General features: G+C 56.5%; 1 protein-coding gene across 3 annotated transcripts in view; it reads right to left on the bottom strand.

The window, feature by feature from the left end:
• AXIN2 (axin 2) overlaps positions 1-23,236 on the bottom strand; it is a 34,576-nt gene extending 11,340 nt beyond the window's left edge. For 2 of the 3 annotated variants that reach the window (XM_075562131.1, XM_075562130.1), the window contains exons 1-4: positions 22,408-22,588; positions 19,383-20,326; positions 9,777-9,917; positions 393-495 (exon numbers count right to left, since the gene is read on the bottom strand). In XM_075562131.1, coding sequence (XP_075418246.1) covers positions 393-495; positions 9,777-9,917; positions 19,383-20,197 — 1,059 coding nt within the window. In that variant the 5' untranslated portion in view covers positions 20,198-20,326; positions 22,408-22,588. Of the gene's footprint in view, positions 1-392; positions 496-9,776; positions 9,918-19,382; positions 20,327-22,407; positions 22,589-23,069 lie in introns of those variants that run through there. The other variant, XM_075562129.1, reaches the window with a different exon arrangement.
• Positions 23,237-24,817: the final 1,581 nt, after the last annotated feature.

Here is a 24,817-nt window from a genome sequence, read left to right as displayed (position 1 = left end):
AAAATGGGGTCAAGGAAATGGGCCCATGGACAGCTGAAGGGACCCAGCTGGGCAGTAGATGCCAGGAAGCAGATGTCCTGGGGCCTGAACCTGTAGCCTCATTCATTCATTCATTCATTCACTCATTCGGAAAACACTCTTCACAGACAGGAACCATGTGGAGCTGACCACGCTTGGTTTCCTAGTTTCCAGTGGGGGGAAGAACCTATATTTCCTTCTCGGAGAACACTTCCCGTTTTGAACTCCAGAAGGTCAAACAGGCACCCCACTCTGCCCAACAACTCCGTGCTCCCACCAGCCACCCCAACCTGCTTCCCAGCCTTTCCCTGGTAGACCTACCTCCTGGGGGCTTCTCCCGCCCGCCCGCAACCTCCGCCTCCCGGGTCACTCACCGGGAAATGAGGTAGAGACACTTGACCGTTGGCCTTCACACTGCGATGCATCTCTCTCTGGAGCTGCTTCTTGCTGCCCACGCGGTACGGAGGAATCCCATCTCTGAGGGAGAGAGGACCCCATGCTCACTCGGCTGCTTGGGGCTGGAGCCCCGGGCAAGCCACTTCACCACACACGGCTCCCTCTCCAACTCACGGCGGGGAAAGTTCATGATCTACCCTGCTCCCAGAGAGGGCAAACTGGAAGGGGCTAAACCGAGCCCCCCGCCCTCAAAGGAGGGCAACAAGAAGAATGGATGCATTTGCAGTATGGGGCCGGGAAGAATCTTCCAAGTGCCCCGAACTGCCAGAGGAACCATCAAATCTGTCTGGGAAGAAGGACAGCCACAATCGCTCCTTCGAGGCAGGGATGGCGACACTTCTGCCTCAAGTACTTTGGACAAGCTGTTGGGAGAGACCAGGCCCTGGAGACATCACGTGTGGGAAGGTCGTGCGGCCAAGGCAAAGAAGAAGGCGTCGTGGAGGAGGGCTGGCCCAGTGACGGTATCCATGGGCTGGCCCGTAAGGACAGTTGAGAGGAAGGCACAGGACCAGACGTGTTCCTCCAAGAGCAACACCACTGCCCTCGACTGGCCGCCCACTGGCAATGGCCCCGGGACGGGCAGCGTGGAAATGTGCTCCCGGGGTTTTCTGGCCTCGAGCTCACAAAAGCATATCGCCGAGACCTCGTCTTCCACAGCATCTGTCCCTCGGTGGGTTTGAACCACCAACCTTCAGGTTGGCAGTCAAGTGCAGATGACTTGTGCCACCCAGGGGCCTAGACGCTGCCCTCATGTCAATTCCAACTCACAGAGACCCTACAGGGCAGAGTGGAACTGACCCATTGGGTGAGTCAGTTTCTGGGACTATAAAGCTTGACAGGGACAGATAGCTAACAGCTTTCTCCAGAGAAGCGGCAGGTGGACTTGAACTGCCGGCCTTGGGGTTAGCATCCAATGCTTAATTTACCCACTATATCATCAGAGACCTCCTATTTTACAAGGCCCTCCAACAGGAGACTTTTAACCTCTCCCAATAGCGTACCATCACTGATCCATTGCCCCAAATTGCCTTACCAAGAGTATTAGGTTAAGCAGTTGTCAGGATCCGTCCGGCCCAAACCCACATTGGGCTGTAACGCAGGGTAACGGAAGGTCACCGGCTCTCCCACAAACAGCCCCAAGCTCTTCCCAGGGTTCCTGCTCTAAGTGGCCAGTCTCTTGTCCACCCACACCCTTCGCCCCAATCAATCACACAACGGCCGCTGCCGTCAGCATGCTGTGCAATACACCTGCGAACCTAAGTAGTGGCGTTCCCTGCCCCAAGCACAGGGCACCGGGGGGAAGAGGGCAAATGGTGAGGAGATTCCACTGGCTTAGGCAGATAAGGTTCCTGTACTTGCTACAGATAGCTGAGAAAACAGGGAATCAACCCCTCAGGACCAACACTAAGAATAGAGATACCAGGAGGGTAAGAGGAAGGTGGGGGGAGAAAGGAGGAATCAATCACAAGGATCAATATATAAGCCCCTCCCAGGGGCACGGACAACAGAAAAGTGAGTGGGTGAAGGGTGACAGAGGACAATGTAAGATATGAAAACAATAATCTATAACTTATCAAGGGTTCATGAGAGAGGTAGGTCGGGAGAGGAAGGGTGGGGATGAACTGATATCAAGGACTCAAGTAGAAAAACAATGTCTTGAAAATGATGCCAACATATGTACAGATGAGCTTGAAACATGAATGAATGTATGGGTTGTGATAAGAGATGGAAGAGCCCCAATAAAATTATTTAATAAAAGATAAGACTACAGTGCATTTGCCTGTGGTTTGTGGTTTCGACCCAAGACAGCTCTGTGTGACGGATTGGGGTAGCCAGGTCTTTCTCCTGCGGAGCTGCCCAGCCCTGGCTCAGCACTTCAGGGGTGCTGAGCAGAATTTGAAGGGTGCTTCCAAAAGTTAATGGGAAAACTCGCTGCCTTTTAATCCCACTTGTGAACTTTCCCAAGCTCCCTTGTATGATGGAAGGGGTGGTCAGCACGCTGACAAAACGCCTGGCAGGAGAGGGGACCAAGAACTGGGGTGGGGGTGTGTGCCTGCAGTCCTCACTCACTGAGGCTGCAGGTGGATGGAGGCCTGACGGAGGGGTGAGCCCCCAGCCCCCTCGTGTAATGCAAAGTGAATGAGCCAGGACAAGAGGGACAGGAGACTGAGCCCGGTCTTAGCTGGAAGCGGGACCTGCAGTGGCCACGCTCGAAGGCGTGACTATTTTCTCAGCTCTGCCCTCCTTCCTGGAGGCCTCTTATTTACAAACCCTCAGAGTTTGAAGAGCCATTTTGGTCACAATGAATCACCCTCAGAGGCTGTAAATATTGGGATGAGGTGTTGGGCTTGCGGCTGTCCCTCCCCACGTTCTCTCCATCGCAGGCTGAGAGATGAGCGGGCCGCAGGGTGGAAGGAAGTGAGCAAAACCCAGCAGGGCCTAAAAATACCGGGCAGCAGCTAGGAATGACTGGTGGTCCTCCAGCTCCAGAGGCCCGAGGCCCCGGCATTCCAGTCAATTCCAACTCACAGCTGCCCTGTGGGTTTCCAAGGCTGTCACTCTTTACGGAAGCAGAACGTGTCTTTCTCCCTCAGAGCAGCTGGTGGCTTTGAACTGCTGACCTTAAGATTACAGCCAAACACACCTTACCACTATGTCCTGGGGAAGAGCGTGAGGGGCAATGCTACTATGGGGGTGCAGGGGCAGGACAGGCCGTTATGTCAAGCGTTGGGTTCTATGCCAAAGCAGGCAGACTAGGGGCTGCAGTGCACCAAACACCTGTGGGGCAGGTTCAGGTGGACTAGTTGGCCCAAGACGTAATCCTTCCAAGCCGGCTCCTGGTCACAGGTAAGGTAAGAAAATCGAGGTCCTGTCCAAAACCCACCTGCAGAGCATCTAGTCAGACTGAGTTGCTGGCAGATTCGTTCTCACCACAGGCAAGAATCTCGAAAAGGCTTACTAGCAGGCAGAGACCCCTGTAATCTTGATTATGCAGTATCGAATCCAACACTTGGCCAGTTAACCACCCTATACACCCTGAATTTGTTTGGGGGTGCTAGGATCTCTTACTGGTTCCATGACAGAAATTTCTTCCGTGACTTTTTGAATATTGGTGTGTTTTTTCCCCCTGATGCATTGTTTGTATTTTTGTCTTATTTTGTATTGTTTGTATTTTGTCTTTTTATCCTTACCACCTTAGTTCAATTTTGGTTTTTGTTTACTGTTGGGTCTCCCAGCAGTGAAGTACAGGAGGCATAATGATAATAACTGACACAGGGGTGGACGCCAGGGAGGGAAAGGGGACTTGGGGCATAACAATGAAGGCAGGAGGGGCTCAGAACGAATTGAGATTGCATAACTCGTTTTAAAGGCGATGCCACCATGGGGGTGGAATGCTCTAAAATTGATGTGGTAATGATTATACAATTATCCTCCTTGATGTGATCAAACTACCGAATTGTATGGTTTGTAAACAGAGAGAGAGAGTCTAAGTCCTGGCAACATGCTGAGCCAAGTGACATTGACTTATCAAAACGCTGCTTCTTGGTTAACCCACTACAGGAGAAAATGGCCCTCTTGGCGCTCCATGGCAGAGATGCAATTCCAACAATTCCAACAGAAGCCATAGTTTCCCATGGACCGAGTTCCTATGTGGGTCAAAGAGCCCTCGTGGTCCTGTTGATAAAGCAGAGGGCTACTAGCCCCAAGGTTGGGAGTTCAAACTCGCTGGCCACTCTGCAGGAGAGAGATGAGGCTGTCTGATTCTGTACAGACTAGACTGACAGCCTTGGAAATAGAACTGACTTGAGACATTTGTTTGTTGTTGTTGATTCGTTTACTGGGGCTCAGGCGGCACAAGCCTGGGCCTCACGGTATGACCTCACCGCGTTCTCACATGCACTCTCAGTTAATGCCACCAAGTTGATGTGACTCATGGTGACCTGGGCAGCGTGGAACTGACCCTGTGAGTTTCTCACTGTAACTCTTTAAAGGAGTAAAGCCTCCCCTTTCTCCTGTAGAGCAGCTGGTGGTTTTGAACTGCTGACTTGCAGGTAGCAACCTGACATGTGTCACCACTAAGCCACCAGGGAATCCTTCACATGCACCCTTATAATTAATCACATTTAACCAATGCTCAGTGGTGCCCATGAACTTGCCTGAGGGTCAGGATTCAGGCTAGACTCAGGATTCAAATCCAGAACTGTCATATTCACACCATCAGCCTACACTCACCACCCTCATCTCAAACTGCCCTCCCATTCCACCACACCCCTCCCAGCCTAGTTGAAGACAGGTTGCCTGCTGAACTTGGGGTGCCACTTCCCAAGCCCCAAGGAGCCCTAGCTCCAAGAAGGGGATGTTTGAAGAATGGTGGTAGAAAGTCCTCCCCCACACCTCAGCACTCTGGTCATGGGGCACACCATCTAGTTCCCAAGGCACAGCAAACATCCCCCTCTCTCACCTGAGGTCCCTTGGGGGGTGGGGGTTTCCAAGAATGGGTTCTCAAACTGGGGTTGCAAGACAATGTCCACGCCCTTCTCCTGGCTTGTAGGAGAGTGGGTGGGTTCTCCCTTAGCTATCTGCTTGAAAATCTCCAGGGCAGGGTCAAGTCCCCAATGGACCCCACCATGAAACGGACAGGGGCTTTTCAAGTCCCAGAAGAGGCCACTGCCGCTTCCTGCCAGATCCCCTGCTGGAGTTCCCACCAGTAGCTCCAGCTTGCTCCTTCCTCCCAGACAGAGGCCAGGGGTCCAGCAGGGTCCTGCTAGATGGAAGGCAAGGGGTCAGTGGTTTTGGAAGCACCCCTCCTCAACACGCTACGACGATGCCAGGGCTGACAATGGCTCCAGGGACAGAAAAGCTGCCACAAGAGCAGAACTCACAGAAGTGTCCTGCAGGAAGCCTGACTTTCATCCCAAGTCAATCAACTTCCCTGCACTGCAGGGGGGGGGGGGGTGACAGACTCACAGGACTATGTCTCCTACTCAAGCTCCCCGTGCTGAAGATCACTATTCCAGCACCCCCAAACATAGGGGATGGAGAGCATCAGCACCCCCTACACACACACACACACACACACACACACACACACACACACACACACACACTTCCTCCCTCCTTTCCTTAGAATCATTTTTAGCTAAGAGCCCCGCTGCTGCCGGGAGCTCAGGTTTTGAAGTGCAGACTCCTCTTAGCTGCCATTTAAGTCGAGCCAAATAGCTTGGCCCTTTGACTGGGCCATGGTCAGCACGGGGCGCTTTGAAACCGCTGACCCACGTGCACATGGGCACCTTGGTATAGCTGCTGCCTCTGATCACGCCAATATCCAAAGCCTGGCTTGTAAGAGAAAGTGGCATTTCAAGTTCCCTCAGAATCCTTCCCTGGGCTCCAAAGGAGACCCATAAATAAGAGCGAAAACAAACAGCTCCCAGTCAAGTCCATTCCCACTGATGACAGGCCAGGCCAGATGTGGCTCCATGGGTTTCACTCACACACACACACACACACACACACACACACACACACACACACGCTCAAACCCAGTGCTGGAGAGAGCGCCTAGGCAGAGAGCAGAAGCGGGACCCTCCACTGCACCACGGACGAAGCTGTTCTAGTTCTTCTGGCCACCTGTAACCTGGCCAAGCCACGGGGGCATCCCGGAGCCTGCTGCTTCTGGTGTTCTTACCGCCTGGCTGTCTCTTAAGTCCCCAGCACTCCCAGGACTGGGGCTGAAGGCCTTGCTGGGAACCTGGAAGTTGACAATCCAAAAGGAAAAGACCCTGTCTTCAGAGCATGCAGGTGACAGCGTCCCCGAGGCCTGCCACTTGGAGAACCAAGCGAGCCCTGAGCCATCTTCAGCACGGAGACACAAGTCAGCTGTGGGCTCTGGTGACAGAGGGGATCTCTTAGGAGCTCCTTGCCGGCAGTCCAAACACCAGGCCTCGGGAGGAACAAGAGGCAAGGGCGGGTTGGTCCTGCCCTGACTTCTCCCAGGCCTCCCTTGGGGACAGGCCTCCTGGGACTTAATTGGTCCTATTGCCCACAAGACAACTGCTTCCCCGGCTTGTGTCTAATGAACTCAAACCTTCTGGAGTCTATTGAAGGCGCCTGTGACCTCCTCTCCGGCCCCCTCCTCAGCCTCGCCCCTTCCCCAGCTCCTCCCCGCCCTCTGCCCCCACCCCCAGCCCATTGTGCCAGGAGAAGCAGCCAGGGTCTTTTCAGGCTTTATGGGGTGCGCCTATTCACTTGTTCAAGGACATTTCAAAGGGGCCTGCCCCCACCCCTTTATCCCTGCTAAGCTTCCCCAATGAACAATGAGCTGAAAGCGATTCAGGCGGCTTTTCATCCCCCCCCCCACACACACACACACACACACTTTCCTCTTCACTCCTCAGTAGCAATGCTCCAGGCAGAGGGTCTAATCCCAACCCTGGGAATCCCAGGGGACCCACCGACCATGGCAGATCACAAACACCAGGGAGGCCAGTGGGAGCATCCCACTTCCAGCTCAGCTAAGCCTCTGCCCTGAGCCTCTATCGTCTTCCACTAGAGGTAGCATGTGGCCAACAGGCCTACACAACAGCTCCCGTGACTGGGGAGAAGGAAGGGCGCAGCAGGCCCCAGCAGGTCAGCAGTGAGTCCCCAAGCCCAGCCTTTGGTCACCACCTTCCCAGGCAGCTACTACTTCGGGAGATCGCCACAAGCCCAGGCCTGGGGAGCACTGAGGACGCAAGGGGCACTTTCTAGCCAGGGCGAGAACACTGCTCAGGGAGGGAGGGCCTTATCCTTCTGTCCGACCCCACCCTGGCTCCCCAGAACAGCTGGCTGGCAAAGGGAACGTCTGTGAGCCTTCCAAGTCCCTTTCCAGGATGTCAGCAGTCCACAGAGTCCTTCAATGCCAGGGAGGAAGCAGGGGGCCGGCTTCTGAACGTTAAAGCGAGGTGAATGGGTCAGCTCCTCTAGCCATGCACCTGGGTTCTCGCTGCACAGCCAGCTCTCTCTGAGACCCCTGGACCTTGCTTCCTCACCTGTGAGGGTCACTCAGAGGACAGCCTGCTTGCCTTTCTCATTGGGTCATGTCAAGAGACTTCAAGGGACCCCTGCATCACGAGCTCAGAATAATCCCTCTATGAAGTACAGCCAGGTGCCAGGAAACAAGCCAACCACCAAAAGCACGGCCAGAGTTCTGTCCGACTTGTAGCGACCCTGCCTAGAGTCTCCCAAGCCCAAGAAGCTTGGTGGGAGGAGGATAGCCTCATCTTTCTTCCTCGGGGTGGCTGGTGGGTTTGAACCTCCGACCTTGTGGCCAGCCGTCCAATGCTTGGCCCAACAAGGGCACCAAGCCAAAGACGGGCCCCCAGAAACCAAGCAGTCCTAAGCAGGCTACGTTGAGAAGCTTTACTCTTTCAACTCCGACTCACTCGGAAGTGCCACATCCTGCTAAGACAATATCCCCGCGTCCCTGAACGTTGAAGGAGCGGTTCTGCTTGAAGCCAGGGGAGAAGACAAGGGACACTAAGGAGGAAGAAAAGCTCCTTGTAAGGCGCTGGGGCACCAACACACAGAGACAGGAGCCCCAGCTTGTCACCTCAGGGACAACACTCCAGGCTCGTACATAAAACAGGATCGGCACTGTCGGTACCATCGAAGACATGCATCATCGCTCGCCTTGCACGAAAACACGCTGCCATTTGGTCAATCACGACTCACAGCACCCCTGCAGGACAGCGTGGAAATGCCCCTGTGGTGTTTCCCAGGCTTTCTGGTCTCTCCCGGAACAGACGGCCTCCTCTTTCTCCCGAGGAGTAGCTGGTGGGCTCGAACTGCTGACCTTTTCCAGCTGCGTAACCCACGACACAGCCAGGGCTGCCAAGAGATACATGACACCTTGCCTGGTGCTGTTAAGACAGGTAGTGCAGCGCACCTGACTTCAGGAACTACGTCCAATGTGCACACGCTACAAAGAGCTCGATCCGATTTAAAGCCCACTACGGTGACCCTGGGAAGAGTTGGGAAACACACAGGGCCGGTTCTAGCCTGTCCCACGGTGTGGACTGGAGGACATGAGTTTGGCTTGGTTTGGGTCTGTGGGAAGCCCTCGTGTCTCTGTGTACCTTCCTCTCCTTGGATCCCAGCATCTCTAGGGCCAAATGCCGCGTGGAAACGGATCCTCTCGCCATCAGTCTCTCTCTACCGTCCTGCAGAAGGGACTCTGAGAATGAAGGTCACCAGGAAAAGCGAGAGCCGAGTCCCAAACTAACCTCGTGGACTTTCCTTCCAAGTGGCTCTAGGCCGCCAGTCAAGCAATAGAGCAACAGGACACTGGCCAACAGAAACTAGAGGACTTCAAACGAACTGGAAGGATGGACAGTCCAGTCCAGATTGAGGAGGAAAAAGGAGTAAGTGCTACATAAGAATGCCAAGACGTTTTTGTTCACGGGGCCAAATAGCCTGCCTTTCCAAAGGGTTCCCATGGGAGATGAGACTGTGACTCGCAAGCCTCTGAGCAGCGGCCTTCAAAGACCGCTTCTCCTACTGTGGTTCTCGGCTCGCGGGGGGGGGGGGGGGGGTGAGAAGCCCTGGCTGAGTTTCGTCCGGGGACAACGCCAGCTCTCCAGAAACACACTCCTGAAGGATGGCGAGGGAAGGGGACAGCAGGTCATGTGCCAGAGAGGACCCCACCCCAGTGACTCAGACTGATTTCAAAATGCAAAGCCATCCATCTGCAGCAGACCCGAGAGCAGACACTTCTGGGCAGAGGCGTGTCAGCAAGCGTGAGCAAGAGGAAAGAGGCCTTAGTTTGGGTCCCCGGTGCCTGGCGCAGTCGGGGGCCCACCAACGAGGACTGAATGAGGCCATGTCTAAGGTATCCATATGGCAACATCACACCATACGACCCCCGCTTGCCCCTACCTAGTTTCCTCCAGAAGGCATCAGCTCCTAAAGAAAAACCTGGCTTCTGCCACCCTGCTGCCCACCTGTTGCTTCTGCACAGATGGAATTATCTGGGTTCAGGGCAAGCCAAGGAATTCTGGCCACAAGAAAGTATGCAAAACCCACCACACCAACACATTTGTCTGTCAGTTTTTCCCTCGGGGACTAGAGGGGCTCGTCTGAACCTCCTACCTGGAGCAGGAGGGTTCTTCCCTTCTGCACAGGCTGTCCCTGGAGCAGAGTGCCAGGCCACTCCCTTGCACCACCCCCACCCACACAACACGGACAGCTGGGAAGCACACGGCCAGGTGCGATGGCTGATGGCGGCCCAGGGTGGGGCGGGCGGGGCGGGGGCGGGGCATACTCACACGCTGCTGTCTGTCATGGACATGGAATCGTCTGTGAGCGCATCGCTGGAGATCTCGCTGTCGTTGGCGCTGGTGGCGGGGGCAAAGCCGTAGCCGGACGCGACGTGGTATGGATTAATGGGATCACTCCTCTTGAAGGACCTGCGAGATGAGGGAGAGCCATGTGGTCTGGAGCCTCCCCAGAAACCCGAGTTAACGGGGTGACCCCAGGACATGCCAACCTACCATCTGTGCTCAATGCCAACCTGATGCCCAGCTCCGGGGGGGGGGTTGGTGGCTCATGGGGGCATAAAGGGTGGGAACAAATGGGTGAGCAGAGAGCAGATTGGGTTTCTCAGTTCCCAAAGGCAGAGCCACCAAGGACGGAGCAGCACCCCAGGGCACCACCCAAAGAAATTAAACTCACTGCCATGGAGAGGTTTCTGACTCATGGCAACCCTATAGGACGGGATGGGGCTGCCCTTGGGGGGTTTCCGAGGATGCCACTCTCTACAGGAGTAGAAAGCCACATCTTTCCTCCAAGGAGCCGCTGGTGGTGTCCCACTGCTGACCTTGTGGTTTGTAGCCCAGCACAGACCCACCACACCATCAAGGCTCCTTCCAGGGCAGCCCAGACTCTGCTCTGCTCTGGGAGGGTAAGCTGGGGGAAATGCGGTGACAGCCAGGTGACCTTGTCGGATCACCCCCACTGATCAGACTGCAGTCACAATTCAGAGCCAGCCATCTGCAAAGGAGCCAGGACCACACACTCCCTGGGAGAGGGGGTGTGCCCAAGATACAGGGAGGGCAGGAACCCTGCCCCTGGGCCGTGGGCCTGGTGGGCATTCCCACACTTCAGCATCATGGGCAGGACTGGACACAAGCACACGCGCACGCACACGTACATCTAGGACAACATTCAGCACCCCTGTGCCATGTGCGGCTGGGCCTGCACCCGCCCCCTCCCCACGCAGAGCCAGCAGGATTAAAATGAGCAGTTCAGACTCGGTGGCTCCAGCCCTTTGTTTCAGGGGTCTCTGGCTCCCCACTTTTACCCTCTTGATCTCCTCCCACAACAACCAGTGTGGTTGTGTCCTGCTGGGCCCCATTCTTCCCCACCACCAGAGAGGCTGGGACTGGGGGGTGGGGGGAGCAGCCGAGGGGATGGCCTCTGTCAGGGGAAGGGGCCACAGAGGGTCAGTGGGCTGCAGGGAGAGCCTGCTACAGCCTGAGGTTGCAGCCCAGCGCCCCCCTGCATGCAAAGACCGGGACACAAGGGTAAGTCAACAGCCAAGGGAGTGAGCGGCAGAGAAGGCAATGGTCGGAAGAGAAGGGTCTCTAGCCAGCACCTGTGCTGGGGGTGGGACACAGGCAAGGTCATCGATCTGTCTTCTGAGCCTCCTGTTCACTTCCTCTGAGTGCAGCTTGCGGCCAGCCCCTGGGCTCACACAGGTGCAGCCTCTGGTGCCCAGGGAGCCTGGCTGTGGGGGGCGGGTCCCATCATGTTCCATGGGTGTGGGCGGGAGGAGCAGGAGGAGGCAGACCTACACAGCGTATCACAGGCACACGTGGAGGGGCACACCTTCAGCGAGCCTTCGCCTTTCCTTCTCACAGCCCCCTAAGGAAGAAGCAACACCCCCATCTCACAGATGGGGGTCCTTCATGGTTCCCACCACCACCACCCCAAAGTACAGCAGCCTGCCCCAGACGACACAGCTGGGATTGGTGTCATCGAGTCACCTGGCCCTCGCTCAACCTTTCTGTCTCCTAATAAATACAAAGGCCACCTTCAACATACAGGGTAAGTTCTAGAAAAACAGGTTAATCACGAGCGACCTTGCTAGGGGATGGCTGCAGACATTTTCCTGAGAGGTGGAAGCAAGGTACATGGAGACCCATGGGCAGGAATTCAAGAGGAGGGCACCCAGGCTGGTAAGAAGGGGAAAAGGCCTTGAAAATGCTCCCCAGGTGTGGCAGGTACATCATTTCCTGTCAACTTGCAAAGGGGTGGAGTCTAGCCTGTCAATCAGGTCGCAGCTTGATGACCTCATTTGGAGGTACAACATAGCTAAATAGGACACTGGGGGCCACACACTCACACACACTACTACACATTCCTGCTGACAAGCCACAGGGAGCTATGTTGATGGAGCCAGCGCCCTGGAGCTGGAGGAGCCACGTGGAGACCCGTAACAGTGCTGAGATGTTTCCAGCACCACTGGATCCACTAGACTTTCCACCTATTGGCCTGTGATCTTCCTGCATTCAGCATCATTGCATGTGTTATGTGAGTCTGAAGAGGAATTTATGGACTGGTATGGAGCATATATGGGCTAACATCACACTATGGACTTGAACTGGACAGGGCTGGAATTTTTTTCTTAATACACAATTACCTATATAAGCCAGCCCAAATATCAGCAGAGGCACCTAATTTTACCACAACTACTGTACTAAAAATGTGCCGAAAAACTCAGCTTATACAGGAGTACCTACAATACTCTTTATATAAAGCTCTCTCTTACACACGTCACTGGATTTGTTTCTCTGGTCAACCTGGACTAACATACCAGGTTAGGAAAGAAAGGGGAGTCTGGCCAGTTGGGTGAGGAGAGCTTAGAGAGAAAGAGCCATAGGCCCAGGTTGGATGGGGTAGGCAGTGGGGATGAGAGAAGGCAGAGGAGACCACCTGGGTATTAACAGGTTATACCCCAGATGGGGCATACAAACATGAAATGCCACCACCAGAGCCGTAACATTTCAGAACCAGAAAATCCAGTCCCCTCGGTTCCAACTCCAAACTTGCTGCCATCAAGTTGGTTCCAACTCAGTGACCCTACAGGTCAGAGTAAAACTGTCCCGAGACTAGATAAATCTAACGGTGGAGCAGCTGGTGGTTTCGAACTTCGGACCTAGAGGTTAGCAGCCCAGCATGTAACCCAGTATGACACCAGGGCTCCTCCCCCTGGACCTAACGACCAAAAGCTACCACTGATGGAGCACTTACTACGTGCTGGGCACATTCCAAAGTGGACATGTGGCAAAACTACCAGGGCAGCTCAATGGGGCAAGGTCTTTGTTGTCTTCACTACTGCACACCCAACGCCCAGCCCAGGGTGGCACCCAGCAGCTCAGAGATGATCCACTGCCTAATCATCTCCTCTAAGCCTCACCACTGAGGCCCCCGAGGCCACGAGCCTTGCCGGGGGACCACCCACTGGTTACTGGGCCAGACGGCCCCGGAGTCACTCAACCCCTAGAACTCAACCACAGCAGGGACCTGGTACTCTGTCCTACTGCTCGAGGTGGGGGAAGCCCCGGCACTGCCAGATGGAAAATGTCAGGGCCCTGTTGGCATCATGGGTTACACATCGGGCTGCTAACTGCAAGGCCAGCAGTTCCAAACCACCAGCTACTCCATGAGAGAAAGATGAGGCTTTCTGCTCCAGTAAGAAAATGAGTCTTGGAAACTCACGAGGGCAATTCTACCCTGCCCTATAGGGTCACTATGCGTCAGAATCGACTCGATGGCAGAGAGTTTGGTTGGGGGGTGAGGGTTGGAGAATGCTATGGGCAATGGTCCAAGAAGCTACCAAGGGTGTCTCACAGGAACCCATGCGTATCAAACACCTTCAACCAAGTGGCCTTGGGTAGTCACTTAGCCTCTCCTGCCCTGCCCTGGGGTCTGTGGAGAGTGAGAAGGCTCACCACCTCCCGGGAATGCGGCAGAGGATTAAATGGGCATGGTGAGATCGCCATGTTTTAGAACTGGCCTCTAGGCCCTCAATCTAGGAGCCCTGACACCAAGGACAGATAGGGGGAACACAGGTGAGGTCAGGGAACAGCGACAGCCTCCTGGCGGATCAGGGCAACTCCCGGAGAGGAGGCTTGCCTCTGTTTGGAAACACTACAGGAAGACGAAATGGGCTTGAAATGTCAGAAAGTGCTTTTATGTGACGGGGGTGGACCGTGGAGTGGACGTGGGCGGGTTACGGGATCTCCCAAGTCTCAAGTTCCCAGGTCTCGCGGCTGCTGCCTCACAGTGGGCAAGCACTTAACTTCTTTAGGGCCCATTCGATCTCAAGGAAGATACAGGCAAGTGAACTCTGCAGACTCAATAGGGACCAATGGCCACGAGGCCAAGAGCAGGGGCTGGCTTCCTGTGACCAGTTAGGAGACCAGGGGCAACCTACGCCCACCCTGGACTACAGGTATCCATCTGAGAAATCAGTAATTCACACACAGCCACCCACATGAAGGCCTACCATCTCCCCAAGGAACTTAAAATACAAAGCCCCACAATTGGAAAAGTCGCTCGAATACTGACAAGCCAAACACCAACAGAGACAGAGCCCCTCTTCTCTCCATGCTCCCCGGGGCCTTTGCCTCGTAACGGTAGGTACTGAGTGTGTGTTGACAGCTTGACTGCCTGTCCTGTGTGACCACAGACTATCGGCTCCATGAGGGCACAGACCCGGCGTCTTCCCAGCACTGAAAGCATTTGCCACACCTGTCAAGACCTCAGAGCTTTGCGGAATCTCCTTAAAAGACCTAGGTCTGCCCGCCTCCACGGAACTCCTAGCCACGGAGCCGATGCTGACTCACAGGGAACTCACTCCCTTTGCGTTTCCGGGACTAACTGTTTCCGGGAGTGGAAAGCCCAGTCTTTCTTCTGAGGAGCTGCCGGTGGTTTTGAACTACTGACCACATGGCTCGCAGTCCAACCACTGTCCCCCTAGGCCCCCAGGGAAGGCACTGAATAGCTGTTTCAAGAGATAAGATACCATGAGATTGGGAATGCCAATCCAGCCTCAAATAGCACACAGACATCTCAGCGTGGCGATCTTGGTGACCCATGAACATGCTAGCCCGAAGAGGCATGTTTCGGTGCTTCCCAGGAGATGAGGACTCAGTAGAAATGCCTTCCTCCCCAACAAAAGACATGCCTAGCTCAAACCCAGGAGAGGCTGCACGTAGCGCTCGGACCCCAACATCCATCCTTCCCTCCCAAAACAGACCAGGACTGTGTGGCCGGTCTGCGAGTGTAATCTCCGGCGGCAGTCGAGTTATTTGGATTTTCCTACAAGCCAACCTTGATGGCGTGGGGGAGGGAGGCCGGCTTGTGGGGAGCGAGGGCAGGCGCTGGTTTTGTGGGTACCCTTCGTATTTGCAATATCCGTGTGCTTTATTTCTGCAGCAGAACCTCACACTCCAACTCACAGTGAACCTCCAGGACAGGGCAGCACCGTCCCTGTGGCTTTCCAAGACTAGTGGTTTCCAACTGATGACCTCACTGGCAACCCCATGTGTACCCACTATGCACCAGGGCTCCTCAAAGACCGCTTTTGAAGCACCCACAACTTTGGCTGAAATGGTCACGCGGCTTCATCATCTGAAGAACACGCATGGAGCCGGACTTGACCTTGGGCCTGTGACCGCAACAGCCAGATGCTTTATAATTCCCTGAGCAAGGCTGAAGATGACAGTAAGGCTCTTTCCTTCCTAGGGGGCGCTCGGGCCTGTGGTGCAGAGTGTGCTCTGGGCAGGCACTCACAGACTAGCTCCCCACTTCAGAGTACACAGTGCCCAAACATAGGCAGCCAAGTTCCCGTAACTGAAGGGAAGGGTGCTGTGGGTGGAGCACCCCCCCCACCCCCAGTCTATGCTCTTCTCTTGGCTGGCACAGGGGCCCCTACTCTCTCCCAAGGCAAAGGGGCTACCATCTGACTGCAGGCTCCCCTCCAAACAGCGCAAGTTCAAAACCACTGGCTGCCTGCCGAGGCGGAGCTTTGCAAGCGCCCTCTGCCAACTCCCTCCCACCATCCCGGGCCAGGCAAGAAGGTGCTCATGGAGGTGAGGCCTGAGGGGGCCTGGCCGGGCCTCCAACCGCATCTGGGGCTTTGAGAAACAGGTGAACTTTGGCAAGCGAGTCTTCACAAGCCATGCTCGCCCGGGGGCCCAGCCTCTAATTGTGGGCTCCCACACCCACGACATCAACATCGTTCCCAAGGTGTCATGTTCTTTGAGAGCTGAAGCCAAGCTGGATTCCAAACTTGGGGACGGGAGGGGGGGGGCAGTTCCATGGACTAACGGGCCTCCAGGGGAGTTCTCAGGGAGGGAGGAGTACGTGCCCCCCCAAGAGCCAGGTGCTGGGGCCCAACTTTAAGTCAGGCCTGAGCAGGGGTGGGGGGCAGGGGGAGGCAATGGAGGGTGGTCTTGGAGGAGCACACACAGAGGCACCGGCAAGCCTTGTGTCCCCACGCTGGATCCTCCTTCCCAAAATAAACGCTCAGCCCACAAGTCCGCCAGCGCACACACTGGTGCTGTGTGTGTGTGTGCCACGTGCACCTCCGACAGGTTGCTTCTGCCCCGGGGTTATTTATAGAGACCATCAAAAGCCTCCGCCTCCCACTCCACCACTCAACCCACAGTGTTTCCCTCTGAGGATAATTCCTGCCCTTCCGTCCCAACTATTTATATTAAACCTGACACCAAATCAGTGAGGGCACAAACAAGTCATTAAAAGCCAGGCTCCTTTGAGGGCACGGACGAGGTAAACACCGCCCTGGAAGTCAGGCCAGTCCCTGGGGCACCCGGCTGCCAAGCCTGCTCTCCAACAGCCTGAGGAAGGGGGAGCCTGGGCAGGCGGCTCCATTCATTGACTGCGGAACCCAGGAACCCACGTGCCGGGCACTCTGCAGAGCGTGCGCGTGCGCGGAGCACAGGGCCAGGAGAATTAAAGCCATGAGGGCGATGGGCTCCCTACACTCCCGCCACTGGCCCCATACAGGGAAAGATGGGCCCGGATCTGCATGGGGCGGCCTGAGAGTCCGCGCGTGAAAACCTTCGGAGGAAATATGGTTGTTGGAAAACCCATAATGCCACCCTTTGATGGGGCTATCCTGACCTGGATGCCCTTTTGACACATCCAATTATTATCATTATTAATTACACTAATTATGACCCTTTATTATCTAGTCAATGCGTGCCCATTTACAAAGGGCTTTCGTGTGTATTATTTTCTTCCTAATAACACCCCTATACCAGAGAGAGGGGACGGTGCCAAGCCATTTTAACAGATGGGCACAGGGGTTCAGGAAGGCTTCGACTCAGGTAATGAGTGGGACCAACTGGGAATCCAGGCCGCCTTTGATCCCAGAACCAAATCCCAAACCAAACTCACTGTTCCTGAGTCAATGCCAATTCAGAATGGTCCTATAAGGGCAGGGTACATTGTCCAAGGCTGTAAATCTTTATGGGAGAGTGGTTGGGGAATCTCGAACTGCTGACCCTGCGGTTAGCAGCCCAACACAGAACCACTGTGCTACCAAGGCTCCTGAACCTCAGGGTCCTCAAGACAGACCCCTTTAACATCTGCAAATGAAAATGAGCACATATGCTTGAATAAAATCTGCCTATGAAAATGGAACTCGATCATCGGGGTTGTGTTCAATTCTCTGACAAGCAGAGTGAAAGCATACGGGCCTGGCCGGGCTAAGCCTTCATTCCAAGCCAACAGGGGAGAAAACGGACGAAAGTTCAAGGTGGAAGCCAAAGCGGCCAATGAGAAAAGCGGTGCCCGAAAGGTCAAGGACACCACAGTTTAAAACCCGAAGACAGAACCAGAAACCCTCAGGCTTGTCTCCGCCCCTGCCCTCCAGGAGCCCAAAAAGTCGCCCAGGAGTAGTGCCCAGCACATTTTACCCAGGGGCTGTCCAGCTACGACCTGTCAGGGATGGGGCACCCACAAGTGAGGTGTAGTCACACCAGGGGCCTGCACTGTGAGCCCTTTCTTACTGATAACACCCCAAACCACAAGCTGGGCTGTTTTGTTTACTAAGGTGTTGCCAGGGCCCGGCACTGGGGACGGACGCCCCACTGTCCGAAGGGCCCTAGGGAAGCCGCCTTACCACAGGCCTAAGGAGCCTCTGCTCCAGCTGCCAAGCCAAAGGGCAGGGAGGCTAGTGCTGGGTCTGCCCTAATGCCCACACAATAGAAAGAGGGGGGTTGTAGCTGGCAGCTGCCTAGTGAGTACCCAGTCGGCCCCCGAAGCATTGCTTCCTGAGAGCTGACCTGGTCCCTTCCTCCAAAACAATCAGAAACCATAAACGTAAAGAGGCGGTAAAAACTTCCTCCAAGCTTCCTTGCGAAAGCCAACCCATTTCCACTGAGGTTGGCTCCCAAGGCTGTAAGGGCGCCCCCTGGTGGTTGTAGAGCAAACCCTGTCCTCTCCCCAACAGTAGTAGTGCCTGAACCCAAAACCACACTGCCATTAGGTCAGCTTGGACTCCTAGTGAGCCTACATAGGGTTTCTGAGGCTGTACAGGAACAGAAAGCCTCGTCCTTCTCCAGAGCCGGGTTTAGCACCCAACACTTACCCAGCAGTACCCCCAGGCCTCCTAGTCAACTCTTAAGTCATGGGTTGCTATAGGCTCGGGCTGGCTACCCCAAAAGGGTGCCTTCCTGCCCGCTAACCCCGGAGCCACGGCAGAGGCCGATACCCGGTGGACTCCTGGGTTCCCCGGACATGGAGGAGTTGGCAACGCCATCCAGATAGCCAACTGGTCGCCCACTCTTCTTCCTACCCATCATCAGCCACAACCTAGAGTTAAGAGGCTCATTCTACTTGGGGATCTTTGCAAGGGGAGGGGAAATGGAAAGGCTCCATCTAGCTGGAGCTGAAATAGCTTAAGCTGGAGCTTAAGGCTCTTGCTTCCAAAGGTCAAGAACCTTAAGACTTGGCCATCCTATAATGGGCTGTTTGTCTGTGATGCCTACGAAAGAGAAAGTTTTCCAGAGCCTCAGTTCTCTGGGCCAAGATCTCTTCTCTCCATCAGCACTAAGCAACCCAATAATCAACAGTGCGCTGAACCTTGGACTCCCACACATCTAAAAAACGGAATGGAGACAACACCAGAATAGAAAGCTAAGTGCCCTTCACCCCCAAAAGCCACGGGACCATCCCTCATAGATGCTATTTCTTTGTGGCCAAGTGTCTAATTCTACAAGGAGAACCACCGGCTCAGCTGTGAAGCCAGTCGCTGGCTCCAGACATAGACAGCCACACACACACACACACACACACACACACACACACACACACACACACACACACACTTACCCCTCCACTCAATGGGAGCCCACATCACTTCTGGCACCTCCACCACGGCCCAGCTGCCTCCCAGGCCACGTTAATATCCCCTTCTCTGCTGCAGAGGGGTAACAGGACCCCCTCCAGAACCAGGCCTGAAGTTGAGCTGGTGACTCGGAGGCATCCAAAGCCACTGTCCTCTCTTGCCTTCAACCTCTTGGAAGACTCCGTCCGGGGATAATAAGTAACCCACATTAATGAACACTGCTCGTCACTGTTTGAAGTCATCGGGGCTGGTGTCTCCGCTGTGGGGGCATTGCTTTCAACAGCCCCTTTAAACAGCCCAAAGCAAGATCAAAGGGTTCAAGGGCAGGGGTCCTAGCTCCCCAGAGACCTGTTGTCAGTCAGTCTCACAGCAGCACATCCATCCATCCATCCATCCACCAGACTTAACTCAAAACATCTGCCAAGCCCCTCCTCAGCATCAACCTCCAACCCACCCATCCCCCACCCCCAAACTTCAGCCCAAGCCTCACCTGTATGCGCTCTCCACCGTCTCCGCAGACCTCATGTTGGCCGTGGCCCTCAGGGTTCTGCTGGACAAGCCAACCACCGTGGGCGAGAGCTTGCACTTGAAGTCGGCACAAGTCCACTCCTCTTCTTCATTCAAGGTGGGGAGGTAGCCACACACCAGCTTCAGGCTTCCCAAGCCCCCGCTGCTCATGTAGGCTGGGTTTTCTCCCCCACTCCTCACATATTCGAGGTATATATCAGAAGTCAAAAACATCTGGTAGGCATGCTCCTCCATCACCGACTGGATCTCGGTCTGTGCCTGGTCGAACATGATGGAATCAATTTGCTGCTTCTTGATGCCATCCCGTATGTAGGTCTTGGTGGCTGGTTTCAACTGCTTGGAGACAATGCTGTTGTTCTCGATGTACCTTTTGTAGATCGCTTTGGCTACTCGTAAAGTTTTGGTATCCTTCAGGTTCATCAACCGAAATCCATTGCAGGCAAACCAGAAGTCTAAGGTATCCACGCATTTCTCCCTCTCCAAGAAAATCCGGAAGAGATACGCCCCGTCTTGATCCCCCAACAAGCTGAGCAACGACTTAGTCCACCGAGTCAGGGGAGACTCTGGGGAGGCCCGCCCCTCGGGCTCTCCCAGCCCATCCTCGTTCCGCCGGGCGCTGGAGGACACAGGCATGGGTTTGGTGATGGGGCCCTTGCCCAGGCCAGCCTGGCACGGTGGGGTGTCCCCTTCTTCCCCTGGGACAGGAGGCCTCGGAGCATCCTCACGGAAGCTACTGCTGGGATCCGGGAGGCGAGGCACCACCACAGCGCTGCTCATGGCGGAGTTTCTCCTCCGCACGGAGTTTGGGGCTTTTTTCTTTCTTCCAGTTCCTCTCGGCAACCAGCGTGGTCTGCCTCTCTCTCTCTTTCCCTCTCAAGTCAGCAGGGGCTCATCTGCGTCTCCCCTCTGGAAAGAAAAGGAAGGGCGGGGGGGGGGGGGAGGTGGGAAGAGAGAAAAGGGTATTGATCTAATCAAAACCAGATCTACCCAACATCAAAGCAAGAAACGAAACTGGCTTTTCAACTCTTCAAATTCAAATCAAGCAACCCAGCTATCTGTGAGGTGCGCATCCCAAGTATCAGACTCTTATTTCACAGGTGAAATCTGCACTCCCAGGACTTTTTTGGGGGTGTGGGGGGTGGGGAGTGAGGGATAGACACAAGGGGAGTGTGGAGGACTTACCCATCCCCAAACCCGCACAGCGCCTCCAACTACAGAGGCCGAGCCGCACCGCTCCCCACCCCCCTTTCCAGGATAGGATCAGCGCCAGAAGACCACTCGGAAGCGCGCGGCTGGGTACAGGTGAGACCAATTTCGGTACATTTCCCAGCTCGGCTCTCCACACAGATAACTCGCGCTCCAAAACGTGCCCTTCCTCCGCATCTGGTTCCCATTCCCCCATCCACCCCCTGCCTTCTGCGCTCCCCCTTCCACACTCCTTAAAAATTCAGAAGATCCGCGCCCGAGAGCAGTCCGCCCCGCACAGGGCGGAATGGGCGCCCCGAACCAGCAGGCAAACGCCCCCACCCCAACCCAGATGCTGCAGGCAACCGCCCCCCTACCCCATCCCAGATGTAAGTGCCCGCTGCGCACCCCCCTCCCCCCCTCCAGTCCCCGCCAAGAATCTGGCTCCGTCTCCACGCCTCCACCTCGGTCTCCCTCACTCCCCCAAACCAAAACCCAAACTCACTCAGCCGAGCCTTTGATCTTCAAAACTTTGCGAGAGAACTGAGAAGCGGCGAGAACCGCGGCCTCCCACCCCCCTACCCAGCCCACCTCCCTGAGCGAACCCGGCAAAACCGGATCAGAAATCATCTCACGCTACCACTGTCGGTGCCAAGAATCAGATCCCAAACTCCACTGATCTCAGTCTGGTCTATTCTTCCCCTCTCTCTCTCTCTTTTTAAGTCTCATCTAACCAATAAACAAGCCGCTCTCTCTACGCACGCGAAGGATCCAACCTAAGGAGGGCAAGGGCGGGCCGGGGATGGAGCGCGACTCCGGGGCTCCGGAGCCCGGGGTGGGAGGGTGCGCGCAGCCCCCGCCGGGGGCCTCCGCTGGGCACCGCGGAGGGCAGAGTGGAGGGGCCAAAAAATAGCCCCCCGCGGTACGCAGGCAGAGGGGAGGTGGGGCGGCCCCGTTACCTGGCAGACCACGGCGGCCCAGAGCCGGGCTCTCATCTCTGCCAAGCCCCTGGGCACGGGTCTCCCAGGCCAAAGCAAAGCAAAGGCATCCAAAGCCCGGCCGAAACGGCCGTCGGGCGCAGACCCAGAACCCCCGGGGAAGCGAGCAGAGCCCCGGAGCCCCAGAGCGCTCTGTCAGCGGCTCCGCACCCGCAGAGGCTCCCCAACAGAAAAGGCACCGAAAGCAGCCGCCAAGTCCAGAAATGGCGACGCGCAAAGTCGCGGCCTCCCTGCAAAAGGGGCCGAGGCGGCCGGGGGCGCGGGGCCCGAGCGGGAAGGAGGGACACGGGCACCGGGGCTCGGGCCGGTCCCGTAAGCAGACTGAGCTGCGGCCAGCGCTCCAGGCCCCTTAGCGCAGGGAGGGGCGAGAGGGGGAGGGACGGAGGGAGGTGAGCTGGATGGGGGTAAAAGCTGGTGTGTATGTTGGGGGGTGGGAGGGGGGCACCACCCTTTCATCCCACCTCCCCAAAGCATTCCCGCGTACATTCAGACTCCGACGCCCATCTCTCCCGGACGGCTGCAGCGACGCGACCCCCGGGGGAGGGGGGGGACCTGCCCCTCTCCGCCCCCGCCTTCACTCGGCCAAGTATCCCGGCCAGGCCCCCCGCCACCCAAGCCCACGCTGGCGAGCGGGGCTCCGGCTCCGAGCGGCCGGGCCGAGCCCGCAGAACGCTAGGCACCCGGCCCCCTGCTCCCCGGCCAGTCGGCAGCGAGCGCGCCCTGAAATAGCTCTCCAGAACTTCAAAGGGCCGCCCGGCACATCAAAGCGCGCAGGCCGCCCCGCCGACGCTGCCAGCCACTCACCATTGCTCGGCGCGCGCGCTCCGCGGCGAGAGCTCGCTGGCGCCCAGGGCTGGGCCCCGGCCCCCGGCTCGGGTCGCGGTGGCGGCAGCCCCGGGCCCCCGCGGGCCGGCCCCGGCGGCGGGGAGCATGGGGAGTCGCGCGGCGAGGAGGGGGCGGTGGAGCCACCAGCTCCGGAGCAGAGCGCAATCCACCGGCCTGGGAGGGTCGGGCGGCGCGCCCCGCCGCCCCTTTTATGCAAAAGGCCCTCCCGGGCCTCCGCCCCCGCCGCCCCGCCGCGGCCGCCCCTGGCCCCTCCGCCCCCGCCCCGCCGGCTTTTCACACAGGTCCTGTTTCCAGCAGTCACTCCGCGCACCAAATGTCCTCCGGGCGCTTCCAACAAAAACTGCGCTGTGGATTTAACTGTGCACTTCAAAGGCGCGAGCCGAGCGCACGGTCCTGAAAGGGAGGTACGCGCCGCCGGGCCCCGGGCCGCCCTCCCGTGCCCCTGACGCTCCTCCTCGGGGTCACCCGGCCTGCGGTTCCCTGCCCAGCCCGGTCTCGGTCCCACCGGGCCCTTTGCGCGCCCCCTATGCCCACGACGGGGTCGGGCACGACCTCGCCCCTGGGTCAAGGGGGGGGCTCCCTTGGCAGAGGCGCTTCGGGGCCCAGATCTTCACCCCCACCTTTTACACCAGGACTTTCGGCGGAGGCGGTGGGCGGCTGGGACGCCGTGCTGCCCCCAGATCCATGGCTAGTGGGGCGTATTTTTAATTCCAGGCGCTCGGGTTGTTACTGAGTTGCCAGGACCTTATCAAAGCGCAGCCTGCTCCAGCCGACTCCCCCGGGCCGGGCTGCTCGAGCCAGTGATCCCGCCGCGCCAATCCCGGCCGCGCTCGGCCGGCCCGCGCCGCCCGTCTTAAAGGGCCAGCGCCCGCGCCAGGCCCGCCCCCGTCGCACCCGCCGCTCCCGAGTTAACCCTTCCGCGCCTCCTCCGCCCCCGGCCAGGCCCCCGCGGGCCCAGTGGCTTTCGCCGCTGGAGTTTCTGATTTCGCCTCCCGAGTTCCCCAGTCGGTCTCTTTGCTCTCCGCTCCTCTTCCCACTTGCCTCCCCCCCCCCACTCCAGCTGTGGAATGCAAGTTTATTGTAGCAATTCTGGCCGTCGCTAGAACTGCAAGCAAGCAGATTTTTTTTTTTTTTTGCTCGCTCTATCATCAAACGCTTCTCTACCCCCCTGAAGTTTCTCTGGAAATATGGGTTTAGAGGTCCTTGTAAAGGGATCAACTGGCCAAGTGTCTCGGAGCGTCCAGGGGCGTGTGCGTGCTTGTGCGCGCGCGATCTGACTTTGGGTAAATACAGGCTGAGGTGCGTGCAGGGGTGAAGATGAACGCGTGAGTCAGCCAGCACAGGCCTAAATGCTGAAGACGCTCCCGGGCGCCTCAGGAACCATTCCTGGGTTCTCCAAAGATTTCATCCCAACTCCCACCCGCGGTTGGGCTCTGGGGACCCTCATGGTGCACGCAGTCACCCTGTCTGCGCAGCTGCACACCGGTCACCTTCTTCCCAAGGTCTTCCATCCGCCCTTTAAAACTGAAAGCCAGACCCACTGCCATCCAGGGCTGGCCAACCCCTAGCGACCCTATAGGACAGAGTAGAACTGCGTCCTGTGAGTTTCTGAGACTGTACCTCTTTTACTGGAGTAGAAAAGTGCCTTCCTTCTCCCATGGAGCGGCTGCTGGTTTCAAACTGTTGGCCTGGAGGATCGCAGTCCTAGCATCACCACTATAAGCCACCAGAGCACCTGTGCTCCCATAAGCTATGTATTAAACAGACACCTTCGCCGTCTGGCCTCTCCCCTCCCCAGACATTCAGTTTTAATATCTTAGAATCGTCCTTACCCCTCTGCCACCTTCCCCAATAATGTACATGCGACACAAACTTGTCGTTTACAATGTTAAGGAAATATACCACCACGGCACCCAGAACATTCGTTATTCACTCATCTATTGCTACAGCATGATCCCTTATTTGATGACCTGACTGTTAATTTTCCCGTCTTCTTAAAAAGGTTTCTCTAGATATTTGGGGCAGAGCCCTTAGCCTCATCAGGGCCACACAAGAATTGGCTCTCCAACTCTTTTTTTTTTCTTTCTTTCTCATTTGCTTCATTTAAAGCCTAACCCAAACCAAACCAACCCTCTTGCTGTGAATGACAACCCCATAGAACTGCCCCTTGGGGTTTTCACTCTTTACAGAGAGGGATTGGAGCTGGGGGGGCGAGGGGGAGCTTTCTTCCACAGCACTGCTAGGTGCGTTAGAACTGCCAACCATTTCATTAGCAGCCGATCGATCGCACACTGCTTGTGTCACTCAAGCACCTTCAAAACCTAACCATAAACCTTCCAAACCTTCAAGCCCTAACCCTCCAAAAACC

Source organism: Tenrec ecaudatus, chromosome 10, assembly GCF_050624435.1.
Source record: "Tenrec ecaudatus isolate mTenEca1 chromosome 10, mTenEca1.hap1, whole genome shotgun sequence".
Lineage (NCBI taxonomy): Eukaryota > Metazoa > Chordata > Mammalia > Afrosoricida > Tenrecidae > Tenrec > Tenrec ecaudatus.
This window is presented reverse-complemented; position numbering and strand designations above follow the sequence as displayed.